Source organism: Callospermophilus lateralis, chromosome 2 (assembly GCF_048772815.1).
Source record: "Callospermophilus lateralis isolate mCalLat2 chromosome 2, mCalLat2.hap1, whole genome shotgun sequence".
Taxonomy (NCBI): Eukaryota; Metazoa; Chordata; class Mammalia; order Rodentia; family Sciuridae; genus Callospermophilus; species Callospermophilus lateralis.
Window position 1 is genome coordinate 103,162,086 of NC_135306.1, and position 16,952 is coordinate 103,179,037.

At 36.9% G+C, this 16,952-nt stretch overlaps 1 protein-coding gene across 1 annotated transcript; it reads left to right on the forward strand.

Annotated features, from left to right (window-relative positions):
• Positions 1-6,764: 6,764 nt before the first annotated feature.
• Positions 6,765-15,617, forward strand: LOC143391058 (olfactory receptor 8B3-like). Its single transcript, XM_076843618.2, has 2 exons — positions 6,765-6,773; positions 14,679-15,617. The coding sequence occupies exons 1-2, from the start codon at positions 6,765-6,767 to the stop codon at positions 15,615-15,617; spliced, it is 948 nt and encodes a 315-aa protein (XP_076699733.2).
• The last annotated feature ends 1,335 nt before the right edge of the window (positions 15,618-16,952 follow it).

Consider the following 16,952-nt stretch of genomic DNA (forward strand, 5'->3'; position numbering starts at 1 on the left):
TCCAATGTCACTAATCATCAGGAAAATGCAAATCAAAACCAGAATGAGATATTATCTCACCTCAGAGTGATTATCATCAGAAAGACAAACAAACAAAACACAAAAGGTACATAGTGTTGGCAGGAATGTAAATTAGTGCAGACATTATGGAAATCATAATGTCCTCAAAAAACTAAAAACAGAACTATCATATAATCTAGCAATTCTGCTACTGGGTATATATCCAAAGGAGATTACATCATAATACCAAAAAGATACTTTCGTCCCCACTTATTCCTGCACTATAATAGCTAACATATGGCATCAACCCAAATGCCCTTCAATAGATAAATGGATAAATGGATAAAATAGATAAGTGGTGTTTTTTATTTATTTAAAAAACAATGCCACAATGGGATATTTATTCAGCAATAAAAAAGAATGAAATCCAGTCATTTGCAGTATGTATGTAACTGGAGGTCATTACGTTAAATTAAATAAGCTGGACACTTAAAGACAAGCATTACATGTTCTTACTCATTTGTAGACACTAGTAAGTCGGTCTCATAGAAAAATGGAATTAATAATGATAACTAGAGACTAGGAAGGGGAGGAGTGAGAAGAAGTGGGAAAGTTCAATAAGGGGTCCAAAACACACAGTGGAGGGGTTACTTCTAGTTTTTTTTTTTTTTATATATAGTAGGGTAACTCTTGGTTATGAGTCTATCATATATTTCAAAATTACTAAAAAAGAAGACTGCAAAATTACCAACACATGAAAATGATTAGTGTTCGAAGAGATGAAAATGTTTATTACCCTCATTTGATTATTACACATCGTATATATTTCTCAAAGTATCACAATGTACTCCATAAAGATGTACAATACTCTCAGTAAAAATAAAAAAAAAAGTTAGTATATCAAATTCCATCCCAAATATATGGTATGAGAGTCTGTCTTCTCTTTTTTTTTTTTTTGCAAACAAAGATTTAATTTTTCTTATTAAGCACAGATATATATTTACATTTAAAAACATTGGCAGATGTGGTGGCACATGCCTATAATCACAGCAGCTCAAGATGCTGAGGCAGGAGAACCACAGATCTGAAGCCAGCCTTCACAATTTAGCGGGTCTGTAAGCAACCTAGTGAGACCCTGTCTCAAAATAAAAAGGAAAAGAATTAAGGATGTGGCTCAGTGGTTAGGCACCCTTAGATTCAATTCCTGGTATAAATATATAAATAAATACAATAAAAATATAAGAGCCTGTTACTTTTTTTTTTTGTTTTTAAGCCATTTCCTGGGAGGGTAATCATCTTTCACCACAGGAGCAAATATATTCATAAAGTCCAATCATACCATATATTATTTTTACTTGAAAATTCCATTATATATATATATATATTTTGTGGTTCACAGTTCTAAGTTTCAGTGCACAACAAGAAATCCTCTTGAAAATGAAGTAGTCTAGAGTCTGGCCAGCACGGTGAGCTCAAATTAGAAACTGTAATAAACCCAGGAGAGTGAGGAGAAAACAACAAAAACTCCAGGTTATCTGGACTGTAAGCCTTGTTCCATATTTAACAGCAAAGCAGGATTTGTGTTCACTGGGCCATATATTAATTTTCCCAAGGACTAAGAATGTCTAAAAAAAAGGGGGGTGGGGTAAAAGAACAAAGTGGTCTTTAAAAATGTATAATGCTGGCCTTCTCTAATTTGAGAAATAAAATACAGATTATGTCAAAAAAAAATATAAGAGCCAACATTTCTAAGTATTCATAGCAGATTAGATGAGTGTGATATAATCCTGTAAATCAAAAGTCCAGAAATGCATATTTTTCATTTCTATACTTTATGAAAATATAGTGTAATATAAAGATTTTTGAGTTAAATTATCATTGTCTTTAACAAGGTTGGACATGCTTGAAAAGAGGCTCAAGATGGTAGATTAGAGAAAGTTTGCTTTTCCAGTTGCTCTGTAGAAAGGATTCAAGCAGCAGAAGTACTGCTTCTCAGTGAGGTAGGTGAAAGAAGGAATTTGCTAAATTTCAATACTGGACAGTCTGAGTGTCTTAGAGACTCAGAAATCTGAGTGCATTTAACAAAGAACAAGAACAAGAAATAAAAAGTGTTTTGGGTTGGAGCCAAGCTAGTTGTGACAGTGGCAATATCACTGGTGCTGGTTCACCACCAAAGGGAGGGATAACACATAGAAACATAATGGACAGGTTTGGCATGGAAAGAGCTGCACATCAGAAAAGGAGACTGAATTTAGGAGATCTAGAGGCTGGGCAGTGAAATGGTGCTGGAAAAGTGCTTTGTATTTCTCAACTTGCAAGTGCAGAGCTGAGGCAGAAGCCACCTTGAGGAGGCTATGCTGCGGCTTGCTGCCTCAGGAGCTGGGGGCATCATAGCAAACCTCGACATACTGTCCCAGTGTGCACCCAAAATATGGCCTAGGGTGTACCTAGCAGAATGTGAGTGAAACAGGAACAGAGAAGATTGTACCCAAGGGGATTTAAATCAGAAAAATTAAGGGTAGAAAGTAAAACTTGCTTTCACCTTGAGTCTGGTGGCTTATGTGACCAACTACAGAGGGTCAGAAAACTGAATAGGTGGGTATGGATGCACTCAGAGACTAAGCCTGGGAGGGCTGTTTTCATGGGCAGCAGAGTGTGTGGAGGATTGGCTCTTCTGCCTCATGAGTAGAATTCTTGGGACCATCCTGAGGTCCAACACCTTGCAGGAATCAGAATCTGCCTGGTCCCAGCGATATGTTGATCTAATCTCATTAGAGCAGGTGCTACCCAACAAAGTCCTAAGGGCCTGATTAAACCTAGGGCCCAATCAACAGAACTCCCCTCATAGAACTTTGTGGCAATTTCATCCCAGGATTGCACAGATCTAGAGTGTGCAGATGTTTCAGTCCGTTTTCGTATTGCTGTGTCCAAAAGACTTGACAAGAACAACATAGAGAAGGAAAAGTTTATTTAGGGCTCATGGTTTCCGTGGTCTGAGTCCATAGTTGGTAGATTCCATAGCTTTGGTCTCAACGTGAGGTAGAAAATTATGACAGAAGGGCACAGCAAAGAAGGGAAGAAGAAAAGGAAATGGTAATCAAGAAGCAGAGTGATCCTCTCACCAGGGAAAAAATATATACCCAAAGGGCATGCTCCTGTGACCTACCTCTTCTAGCCACACCATATCTGCCTACAGTTATCATGCAGTTAATCCTTATCAGTGTATTAACTAACTGTTTAGGTTATAATTCTCATAATCAAAGCATTTCACCTCTGAATCTTTTTGCATTTTCTCACACATGAACATTTGGGCACACCTCACACCTAAACAATAACAGTGGGAAAAAATCAAATCAACAGTATTTCCCATTGTAAACTACATTATACTGGTATAAAGGGAAGCTGAGAACTGTTTTAATCAGCTTCAGTTTTAGGCCACTCCAGTTGGCAGCTTAGTAAGCAACAAAAAGAGGGGAAGGGATTAACAACCCACAGACTCTCTGCTCATACTTTCTCTCTCTCTTACACCCCCGCCCCCCACAGTACATGGCCCAGGAAGAAATGGAAAGAACAGCTGGACATAGGTAGTGACCATTTATTTTCATTGACTGATTTGACAACCTCTTGTTTTTCATTAAGAATCTCACCCGAGTCCCATTTTTGGTATTCTCACTGTGCTGATTGATTCATGATTATGCATTCCTTATACACATGTACATATTTTTAGCTTTTTTTTCATTTTTAAATGTTTTTTAAATGTTATTTTTCCTTGTCTTTGGAGGGTTATGTTTTTTGTTTTTCTATTTTGTTTTTGTTTCTCTTTCTTTTCTTTATTATCCAGCTAATATAAAAAATCTGTTGTTCTCTCTTTGTATCTCCTCTTACTTTGCTTTTCCTACTTTTCTCTTCCTTCTTTTTTTAATTTTTAATTTGTTTTAATTAGTTATACATGACAGTAGAATGCATTTATGCACTTTGATATAACATACATAAAAGGGTATAAATTCTCATTTTTCTGATCAGACATATTGTAAAATCACATTGGTAATGCAGAATAATAATATATTTATATATATATATCTTAATAATATATATTAATAATATCTGTTTCACTCTACTATCCTTCCTATCCCCCGTATTCCTTCCCCTCCCTTCCCTTCACTCCCCTCTAGCTAATCTAAGGTAACTCTATTCTTCCCTAGTGCCTCCCCCACCTTTATTGTGAATTAGCATCCACATATCAGAGAAAACATTTGGCATTTGGTTTTATGGGATTGGCTTATTTTGTTTAGCATGATATTCTCAGATTCCATTCATTTACCACCAAATGCCATAATTTCATTCTTCTTTAAAGCTGAGTAATATTCCACTGGGGAGATATATATATATATATATATATATATATCTATCTATATATATATATATATATATATATATATATATATATACTTTTTTTTTATCCATTCATCTATTGAAGGATGCCTAGGTTGGTTCTCTAATTTAGCTATTGTGAATTGAATGGCTATAAATATTTTGTTTAGCATGATATTCTCCAACTCATCCATTTACCTGCAAATGCCATAATTTTATTCTCTTTCAATGCTGAGTAATATTTCATTGTGTATATATACCACAGTTCCTTTATTAATTCATCTATTGAAGGACACCTAGATTGGTTTCACAGTTTAGCTAATGTGAATTGAGCTACTATGAACATTGATGTGGCTGCATTACTCTAGCATGCTGATTTTTAAGTCCTTTGGGTATAGACCAAGGAGTGGAATAGCTGTGTCAAATAGTGGTTCCATTCCAAGTTTTCTAAAAAATCTCCATATTGCTTTTCAGATTGGTTGCACCTATTTGCAGTCCCACCAGCAATGAATGAGTGTGCCTTTTCCTCCACATCCTTGCCAACACTTATTCGTTGTTTGTATTCTTGATAATTGCCATTCTGACTAGTATGAGATGAAATCTTAGAGTAGTTTTGATTTGTATTTCTCTAATTGCTAGAGATGTTGAACATTTTTTTTTCCCAGAGCCTTAGCCCATTTATTGATTGGGTTTTTTTTTTTTTTTTTTTTTGGTGTTAAATTTTTTGAGTTCTTTATATACCCTGGAGATTAGTGATCTGACATGTGTGTAGTGAAAATTTGCTCCCAAAATGTAGGCTCTCTATTCACCTCATTGATTGTTTCTTTTGCTGAGAAGAAGCTTTTTAGTTTGAATCTATTCCATTTATTTATTCTTGATTTTATTTCTTGCGCTTTAGGAGTCTTGTTGAGGAAGTTGGGGCCTAATCCAACATGATGAAGATTTGGGCCTACTTTTTCCTCTGTTAGGCATAGGGTCTCTGGTCTAATTCCTAGGTCCTTGATCCACTTTGAGTTTTGTGCATGGTGAGAGATAGGGGTTTAGTTTCATTTTGCTGCATATGGCTTTTCAGTTTTCCCAGTATCATTGTTGAAGAAAATTTATTTTCTCCAATGTATGTTTTTGGTGCCTTTGTCTAGTATGATAGAACTGTATTTATGGGGGTTAGTCTCTGTGTCTTCTATTCTGTATCATTGGTTTACATGTTGATTTTGGTGCCAATACCATGCCATTTTTGTAACTATAGCCTTGTAGTATAGTTTAAGTTCTAGTATTGTGATGCCTCCTGCTTCACTCTTCTTACTAAGGATTGGTTTGGCTATTTGGGGTCTCTTATTTTTCCAAATGAATTTCATGATTGCTTTTTCCATTTCTATAAGAAATGACAATGGGTCTTTTTTTTTTTTTTGAGAGAGAGAGAGAGAGAGAGAGAGAGAGAGAGAGAGAGAGAGAGAATTTTTTAATATTTATTTTTTAGTTTTCGGTGGACACAGCATCTTTATTTTTATGTGGCACTGAGGATCGAACCCAGCACCCTGTGCATGCTAGGTGAGCACGTTACCACTTGAGCCACATCTCCAGCCCAACAATGGGATTTTAATTGAAATCACATTGAATCGGTTGTTGTTTTAAGGCTATTGTGAATGGCATAGTTTACCTAATTTCTCTTTCAGAGAATTCATCACTTATGTATAGGAATGTGTTTGATTTATGGGTGTTGATTTTACATCCTGGTACTTTGTTGAATTCATTTATTAATTCTAGAAGTTTTCTGGTGGAGTTTTTTGAATCTTCTAGATATAGAATCGTGTCACTAGCAAATAGTGATACTCTTCCTATTTATATAATTTAGTTTCTTTCTTCTGTTTAATTGCTCTAGCTAGCATTTCAAGGATGATGTTGACTAAAAGTGGTGAAAGAGAGCAACCTTGTTTTGCTCCAGTTTTTAAAGGGAATGCTTTCAATTTTTCTCCATTTAGAATGATGCTGGCCTTGGGTTTATCATATATAGCTTTTATGATGTTGAGAGATGTTTCTGTTGTCTCTCATTTTTATAGTGTTTTGAACATAAAGGGTGCTGTATTTTATCAAATGGGGGGATTGGCTTCTTTTTTTTAACAGTGTTTTTAATTTAATTTTAATTTATTTTGTTTAAATTTTTTATTATTAGTTGTTCAAAACATTACAAAGCTCTTGACATATCATATTTCATACATTTGATTCAAGCAGATTATGAACTCCCATTTTTACCCTGTATACATATTGCAGAATCACCTCGGTTACACATCCACTTTTTTACATACTGCCATACTAGTGTCTGTTGTATTCTGAATTGGCTTACTTTTGCATCTATTGAGATGATCAGGATTCTTGTTTTTAAGTCTATTGATATGATGAATTATGTTTATTGATTTCTGTATGTTGAACCAACCCTGCATCCCTGGGATGAACCCTACTTGAAGGTGGCACACTATCTTTTTAATATGTTTTTGTATGTGATTTCCCAGAATTTTATTTAAAATTTTTGCATCTATGTTTATTAGGGATATTGGTCTGGAGTTTTCTTTCCTTGATGTGTTTTTGTCTGGTTTTGGTACCAGGGTGATATTAGCCTCATAGAATGAGTTTGAAAGTGTTTCCTCCTTTTCTATTTCATGGAATACCTTGAGAAGTATTGGTTTTAATTCTTGTTTGAAAGTCTTGTAGAACTTGGCTGAGAATCCCTCTGGTCCTGAGCTTTTCTTGGTTGGTAGGCTCTTGATGTTTTCTTCTATTTAATTGCTTGAAATTGATCTATTTAAATTGTGTATGACCTTCTCATTCAGCTTGGGTAGGTCATATGTCTCTAGAAATTTGTCAGTGTCTCCGATATTTTCTGTTATTGGAGTATAAATTTTCAAAATAGTTTCTAATTAGCTTCTGTATTTCAGATATGTCCGTTGTGATATTTCCTTCTTCATCACATATTTTACTATTTTGAGTTTTCTCTCTTTTTCTCTTCATTAGCATGGCTAGGGATTATCTATTTTATTTATTTTTTCAAAGAACCAACTTTTTGTTTTGTCATTTTTTTCAATTATTTCTTTGGTTTCAATTTCATTGATTTCAGCTCTGATTTTAGTTATTTCCTGTCTTCTACTGCTTTTGGTGTTGATTTGTTCTTCTTTTACTAGAGCTTTGAGATGTAATGTTAGATCTTTTATTTTTTGGCTTTTTATTCTTTTAATGAATGAGCTCAATGCAATGAACTTTCTTCTTAGCACTGCCTTCATCGTGTCCTAGAGATTTTGATATGCTGAATTGGAGTTCTCATTTACCTTTAAGAATTTTTTTAAATTTCATTCTTGATTTCCTCTATTATCCATTCATCATTTAATAGTATATTTTTTAGTCTGTATTTGTTAGAGTATCTTCTATTTTTTATTTTATAATTGATTTCTAATTTCATTTTATTGTGGTCTAATAGAATGCAGGGTATTATCTCTTTTTTGTATTTACTAAAAGTTGCTTTGTGACAACGTTTAGAGAAGGAGTCATGTGCTGCCAAGAAGAAGGTATATTTGTTTACTGATGAATAAAATGTTCTATATATGCCTGTCAAGTCTAAATTATTGATTGTATTATTTAGTTCTATAGTTTCTTTATTTAGTTTTTGTTTGGAAGATTTGTCCAGTAGTGAGATAGGTGTGTTAAAGTCACCCATTATTATTATGTTGTGTTCTGTTTTATTCTTGAAATTGAAAATGGTTTGTTTGATGTACATAGATGTTCAATTGTTTGTAGCATAAATATTTACAATTGTTATGTCTTGATGATATATAATTCCCTTAAGAACTTATGAAAAAAAGTTCTTTAACCCTTCTGATAACTTTGGCTTGAAATCCACTTTATCTTAAATGAGGATGGAAACCCCTCATTGTCAAAGCAGTTTGATTGATGATTTTAGGCTATTAACATTCAAGGTTATTATTGAGATATTATTTATATTCCTTGTCACTTTAATTTATTTATGTTTAATTTGACTTAGTTTCCCCTTTGGTTGACTGTTCGGTTAGTGTAGTTCCTCCCTTTGCTTGTTTTCACTTTTTCCCCCCACTTTATCCTCATGGAATATTTTGCAGAGAATGTTCTGTAGTGCAGGCTTTGTGAATTCAGTTGTGAATTCTTTTAATTTTTGTTTGTCATGAAAGGTTTTCATTTCTTCTTCAAATTTGAAACTCAATTTTGCTGGATATCAAATTCTTGGTTGGAATTAATTTTCTTTGAGCTTAAGTATATTATTCCAGGACATTTTAGCTTTGAGGGTCTGGGTTGAGAAATAAGTTGAGATCTGAATTGGTTTCCTCCTATATGTAATTTGATTTTTTCTCTCATGTCCTTTCAGATTTAATCTTTATTATTTGTGTTAGTCATTCTCATTATAATGTGTCTAGGTGTGGGTATGCTGTAATTTTGTATATTTGGTACAAATGTAAGCCTCTTGTATTTGATTTTTCCATTTCTTTCTTTAGGTTTTGGAAATTTTCTGATATTATATTACTGAAAAGATTGTGTATTCCTTTGGTTTGTATCTCTGTTCCTTCATCTATTCTGATAACTCTTAAATTTGGTCTTTTCAGGTTATCCCATAATTCTTGGATGTTCTGGTCATGGTTTCTTACCATCTTCTCTGCATGGTCAACTCTATTTTCAAGATTATATATTTTGTCTTCATTGCCTGTGGTTTTGACTTCTAAGTGTTCTAGTCTGTTGGTGATGCTTTCTATTGAATTTATAATTTGGTTTATTGATTCCTTCATTTCAAGAATTTCTGCTTGTTTTTTTCTTTTCACAACCTCTAACTCTTGAAGTGATCTTTTATTTCTGTATTTTTTCTTTGATTTCACTCCATATACTATCCTTTACTTTGCAGATCAGTTTAACTATATACAATCTGAACTCCTTCTTGGACATTTCTTCTTGGATTCTGTTGTTGGAGCATCTTAGTTTGTTTGGGGCACTTTAGACCCTTGTTTTTCCATGTTGTTCCTATGTTTTCCCATCTAAGAGTATTGATATGAGGCAGTACAGATTCTACCCTGGAGACCTATAGTGTCCCTGAAAGTTTCCAGCATCTTGCCTTTAAGGGTGAGACCAATCTCAATAGCATCCAGTGTACACAATATATAGCCTTAAATCTCATAGCTCCCACTAAGGCATCTACTGCTTTCTCACAATACCCCAAAATTATGAGTTCAATAACTGTCTACAGTATAAATAGAAAATTTGTTGAAATGGTTTCCAATTTAGAATGGTGAATGAGAAAATAGAAGTAGCATAGTCTGCAATGTTCACAAGAGAGGAAGAGAGAGGCTAGAAGCAAAAATTCACAGGAAGAGTAGAAAAGGAACCAACAGAGATTGGTGTTGGTTGGATAATAGGTGGAAAGAGAATTCAAGGAAACAGACAAATGAGAGGAAGAATAACAACAAAGAAAAAAATAAAGACATAAGAATACAACAAAACTGCAAAACACCATTCATATATAATTGTCCTCCACACACTGATGCATAAAAACCACCCTGTTCCAAATATAGTAGAGATGTTAGTGAGTAGAAAAATAAAATAAATCTCACTGGAAAAAAAAAATCAAAGTGTCTTCATCAGCACCAAGAATTTTACATCCCCGTCTCTAATGTCTTACGGGACCATAGGCCCAAATCATCCCTCTAGAGCCAGTCACTATCTCACCTGTCTGGGCTTCAGATACCCCACACTTGGCCATGCTGCAGACCCAAGATCCAATGCTGCTACAACTTGCAGAGAGACCACCGGGGATATGATCACACAAAGGAGCTTTCCTGGATGCAGCAGCAAGACAGAGGCCACAAGAACTTCCAGCAGGAAGACCCCAGGCACAGCCAAACCTGCAGGTATCCCCACACTGAACCTCCAGGTCCAAACTAGAGTCCCTAGACAGAGGCAGATTTGGTGGCAAACCTTCTGGCATCTTGCCCTCCCAGGCCCTGGGTAAGTGTCCCAAGATGGATGTGTCCACGTGCATCCAAACCTTGAGTCTCCCTGGTAGCAGGCCTCTGGGCTGTGATGGCAATGGTAACGGCAGGGTTGACGGTAGCAGGTGCTGGATCAGCAGCAGCTGTAGTAGAACAGTGGCAGTCATGGCTGTGGGGGCAGCATCACCCAGGTGATAGGGGGCAGTAGCGGTGTCAGGGGGAGTGGCATTGAGGGCTACGATGTCTGCAGCAGTGGCAGCAGGATGGGTGCAGCTGTGTGGGTAGCGATACCCAGAAAGAAGATCTCCAGCTGAACTCCCGGTGGCAGCAACATTATCAGTGACAGTGGTGTTGGCTGTATTGGTGTAGGCGGCAGCAGCAGGATCAGAGAAAAGACCTCCCAGAGTCAGCTGCCACAGCCTGGAGGTAGTGGTAGTGCACCCAGAGCAATGACCTTGGGGCATGGAAGTGGCATCTGCGGCAGGGCCTCTGCTCTCTCCCTTCTTTATAAAGGCTTTCTTTTACCATCCTCTTCCATTGTTAACCTCAATTAATTGTATTTAAAGCACAGTTTAGAACTATTTGGTTTATATAACTTCTTCCCCATTCAGTTATGTTGCTACCTTTATTGGTCCTATGGATAAAATAGTTGACACCTGCTGTTTAATGAAAGATCTAGTACATGACTATTTATTGTTTTTGCTCTTGGTAATTGTTAATCCCATAATTTCAGTTTTTGTGGTAATTAGTGTTGTATTTTAGTAAGCATTGGATATTTATTTTAATGCTGTATATTATATTTTCTGTTGTCACTATTATTTGTTTCCCTCTTTTCTGTTGGGTGCTGGTAATCTACAGACAGCCTTTTAAACAAATGGTGCTGGGAAAACTGGTTATTGATATGCGGAAGAATGAAACTAGACTTTTATCCTGCACAAAAATTGGCTCAAAATGGATCAACAATCTAGAAAATAGACCAGAAATTTTGCAACTCCTAGAAGAAAATGTAGGGTCAACACTCCAATGTCTGGGCACAGGTAACAACTTTCTCATTAGCACTTCCGAAGCTCAGGAAATAATGTCAAAAGTTAATAAATGGAATGGCATCACATTTAAAATCTACTGCAGAGGAAAGGAACAATTAGGAATGTGAACAGAGAACCTATGGATTAGGATAAAATCTTTGCTATCTACTCTTCTGACAGAATATTAACATCTAGATGTATTAAGAGTTAAATACATAATACCAAAATAAGTATAACATAATTACTATGTGGAAAAATGAATTACCAGATATTTCACAAAAGAAAAAATATATATGGCCAACAAATGAAAAAGTTTGTCCAACATCTTTAGCAGTTAGGGAATGCAAATCAAGGTTACATTAAGATTTCATCTCACTCCAGTCAGAGCATCCATCAAGAATACAAACAATGATAAATGCTGGAGAGGATGTGGAGAAAAAGGAACATATTTACACTGTTGGTGAGATTGTAAATTAGTACAACTACCTTGGAAATCGGTCTGGATGGTCCTCAAAAGGCTAGGTATGGAATCACCATATGACCCAGCTATACCACTCTTTGGTGTTTATCATAAAGAATTATAATCAGCACACACATGTATACTATAATACATGCATGCCCATATTTACAGCATCACAATTCAGAACAGCCAAACTATGCAACCAAACCTAGGTGTCCATCAATGAAACAATGGATAAAGAAAATGTGGTGTATGTACACAATGGAGTTTTATTCAGTCATAAAGAGTGGAATTATGTTATTTTCAGAAAAATGGATGGTGAAAGAAAAGTGACCACAACACTCAGAGCAACCAAAAGATCTTTATTGCAGCAGTGCAACAAAGAGAAAGGAAAGAAGGAAAGAAGGAGAGGAGAGAGAGAGAGAGAGAGAGAGAGAGAGAGAGAGAGAGAGAGAGAAAAGGAGAGATGAAGAGAGAGAGAGCAAGAGCAAGAGAGAGACAGAGAGTGCGTGCAAGAAAGACAAAGAGAGCAAGAGAGAGAGAGCGAGAGAGAGGGACCTGGCAGGAGGGAGTTTTTATAGCCCAAATCTAATGGGGCCTCTGGGTCTGCAAGCTGCCTTGTTGGTCTAAGGGGAGGCTAAGTGTTCAGCCTTGAGCGGCGTTGAATGTTCAGACTTGAGGCAAACAGGTGATAAAGGACCAGATAGATGGGGGTTTGAGTGTGTGGGCTATCTTGCAGTCAACATCTATTCAGCCTGCCCTGCAGACAACACAGTTCAGCCTGCTCTGCACCCAATAGATGGAACTTAAGAACATTAAGTTAATATGCTAAACTCAGAAAGTCAAGAGTTGAGTGTTTTCTCTCATATGTGGAAAACAGCATAATGTACTTGGGATATCCAGTTGTTCAAAACTGAATGTATAAATTTTATCACATTTCCAGTCTTTCTGAGTTGCCTTTGTAGTATATATGATAATTTATCCAAACACCTAGGCTAGTATTCTGGGAAATTATATTATCTATTTATATTACCTTTGTGAGAAGTCCTGCTGAATCTTCCCTTGCAATGTCTCTTGCAGATCTTTGCTTCTTATAACTTTTCAAAGTAGCAGCCTTAACCCAAGAAGTTTTTTCCTTTCATTTGTTGTTTTCCAAAGTCATTCATTCTTGTAATTGCTTAAGCAGCTTATTCTACCTTCATCTCTCTAACATTAGTCATTCCTACCAATGCCACCAAATTAATCCTTATTTCCATTATTTTTGTTTTAAAATTAAATAAAAACTTGAGTGACTCTAAATGTCCTACTAAAAGGAACAGGTTCTGATTTAGGCACCTGAGAGCTTCCTAGACCACCTGATCCAAATCTGCCTCTGATCTGAGACTATGCTACATTCCTGAGGGGGGATGTTGGGGGCTTACAGAGAGCCTGTGCAAGTTCTCAGGGTGACATTCAGAGAGGGAGGAGATGGCAATCTTTCTTTGAGCTCATCGACTTGGACCTGGAGTGCTCCTCGATGACCCTTTACAAGTCCAGCAGTGGTCCTTACGTGTCACATGGATGTTTTTCTTGTCCTGCATTCTTGTCTACAACTAAAAGCACTGGAACTATATAAACCTCTGCCAGTGGAGCTAAAAGTCTGTGTGGTTTCCAGTACAGGTTCCAGGAATAACGGAAAAGGCATCCTCAATCACCCAACTTTTATTATTTCTTAAGTACCTACTGTACATGCTAGGTATTATTCTAGGTACTGCAGACCTAGAATGATAAAACATCACTGAAGAAAAACAGAAAAACAGCCATGCCATTATAAAGCTTAGATTCAAATATATGTAGGTACATGAATTGAAGGAAGACACAACAAATAAATGAATGACATCTAGCATTTCATCTAGTTATAGATAAAAGGAAGAATCCACTTTGGATATGGGACAGGTTTTCTTGCTTTTCTGTTTGGGGATGTGCCACATTTGGGAGGAAATCCATATGTATGCACAATGATATGCTTCATTTTATTATCATGAACTGGAGGACTACAAATGCAGGGTAGATATGATCGTTTAATTGCAAAAAATTGACCTCTGAGGAAAACACTGGGGGAAACACAAGTTTTCTGATTTTTAATCAGGTCCCTAGGATTTCCAAACTGCTTTTAAAAACCCCTTGGGTCCTATTAGCAGGTGGCTCTTTTGGCAACAGTAGAAACTATTTACCGCCTTGTAGGGGGAAGAGGACATTGGACAAAGCTACTACCAGAAATCATGATCCATATCTTATGACTTTTCTGAGCCCGGAAGACTGAGGACTGTGTTCTGAATTCCTTTGTCCAAAATTCATCCCAAACAAAAGCAATATCAGAAAAAAAAATCTCTTTACTGGGCTGTGTACCTCTAAAATCCATCAGTGCTACCTATCACTCTATGAGAACAGAGCAGAAGTGTTATCAAGAGCCTCTCCTGGAGTCCTAATGCAGGAGGGTGAGTGCTGAATTGTACCTATCCCGCTGTTCTTCTTCCAGACCTCATCTGTGGGAGCCAGAAAGTCCTTGAAAAGCCTCATCTGCTCCCTGTGGTGGGAGGTCCACTGTAAAAGCAGAGTGGAGCTGAGCCTTATTCCCTAAGAAACTACCTTCTCTGTGTGTTTTAAAGTATTCATTGTTATACATTTTCTGAAGACTATAAAATGGAGAAAACAGAGGCAGAGAGAAGGGTGAGCTTGAGTTCATCTCCCCATCTGGTTCTCAACCTCATTGTACTGGGGGCTGGGTGGAGAGAGCTGGTTTCTCATTCTAATGTTACTATTTCTTCTTTTCTCACAGACCAGATCCAGGGAGGAATGGCCTCAGGCAATGGCTCCTCAGTGACCCAGTTTATCCTGCTGGGTTTAACACAGCAGCCAGAGCTCCAGCTGCCTCTCTTCCTCCTCTTCTTAGGAACCTACTTGGTCTCTGTGTTGGGGAACCTGGGCTTGATTGTTCTGATTGTTCTGAATCCTCACCTGCATACTCCCATGTACTACTTCCTCTTCAACCTTTCCTTCATTGATCTCTGCTACTCATCCATCATAACCCCCCGAATGCTGATGAGTTTTGTAAATCAGAACATCATCTCTTATGCAGAGTGCATGGCTCAGCTCTTTTTCTTCTGCTTCTTTGTTATTGATGAGTGCTATATTTTGACATCAATGGCCTATGATCGATATGTGGCCATGTGTAAGCCTCTGCTTTACAAGGTCACCATGTCCCATCAGGTCTGCCTCTTGCTGATGGTGGGTGTGTATGCAATGGGGTTTGTAGGTGCCACAGCCCAAACTGGATGCATGCTGAGACTCAGCTTCTGTGGTGGCAACATCATCAATCACTACATGTGTGACATACCTCCTCTCCTGAAGCTCTCCTGCACAAGCACCTCTATCAATGAGCTGGTGGTTTTCATTGTGGTGGGTGTCAATGTAATAGTGCCTAGTCTGACTATTTTTATTTCTTACACCTTGATTCTGTCCAACATTTCTGGCATCCATTCCACAGAGAGCAGGTCCAAAGCATTCAGTACCTGCAGCTCTCATATTATTGCTGTTTCTCTTTTCTTTGGAGCAGCAGCATTCATGTACCTTACACCATCTCCTACTGGGTCTCTAGATCAAGATAAAGTATCCACAGTTTTTTATACCATCGTGGGACCAATGATAAATCCTTTAATCTACAGTTTGAGGAACAAAGATGTCCATATTGCACTGAGAAAGACTTTGAAGAAAAGGGTGCAATCCTAAATAGAAGCTGTATTTGTTAAATATGTCAAATCTTATGTTGGGCAAATGATATTTAAAACTATGGGGCAAGCTGGGGCTGTAGCACAGAGATACAATGCTTTCCAAGGAGGCATGAGGCCCAGGAATTGATCCCTAGCACTGAAAAACAGCCTCAGTTGCAGTTACAACCATCCAAGAAACTAAGGAAAGTATAGTAAGAAATCAAAATAAATGCAAGTGATTTAATATTACACAAAATTAAATTAATTGTAGAAATCATTTCAGAAGTGAAGACAATAAATATAGGAAGCTTAGTCTATCATCCTTTCAGAGAGTAGAGAGATCAATTAATTCTGTCATTTTCCAGAAATTATTTATATGTACATATATATGTATATGTATGTAAATATATTTGTTACAGAGCTGATAATTGAACCCCCACTCTTTGTGCAAGCTGAATTCCAGTGAGCCCTACCCCCAGACCTAGAAAAATTATAAAATTTTAAGTACAAAAAGTTGGATGATAATAAGTCAGAAATGGTAAAATTGTCAAGCTTTTTAATTTAAGTCTTTTTGCTTTGTTGTCCATCAAACCTAGTCTGTTGTCCATGCTAGGCCAGAGGCTCTTCTGCTAAGCCATGCTCCCAGCACTGTTGTAAGATTTTTTGACAGGGAATCATCTAGAATTCCTGCATAGATATGACATGGAGAATATGATTTTCACAGTCTTAGAGTCAGTAACTCTAAGATAGATAAAACTCTATCAAGTGTTCTAGGAGAAATACCTTTGTTTCTATAAAGGAGAGAAACACGGATCTCTGGTCAGTTCCCTTTAGCCTCAAGGGAATGTGGTATAGTGAGGCCAAAGATTTTCTTGTGATCCTACTTCCTAAGGACAGGAAATGAAGGAGCCACTCAGAGCAGCCAGAAAAAAAGGACCCTCCACTGGATTCACCCCTAAGACTTCAGGGCAGAAATGTGGGTAGGAGGACACACGATTATCTTCTTTCACAAGCAGTTTGCTGCTGCAAATGTTCACCAACTCCCAGTAGAGGATTTTTTGCCCTTTATTCAAGTAGATTTTATAATCACAATTCATTAACAGGTCTTTCCCTTTAACATTTTCACTCTCATTTTGTCTCAGAGTTTTATATGGTACAGATGATGTAGTTTATTTAATTGGCAGGTATAAACTGAGAATATATGCTGTTTTAGACACAAAAGCATCCAGAATCTGTTTTAAATATAAAAAAAGATTGGTGAGGAAGAAAGAAAGTACCTGTGCTCTCAGAGTGCTCATTTTCTAGGGTGAGATGCACTTGAGGTGCAGGTGGGCCGGAGGGAAAGGTAGTTGAT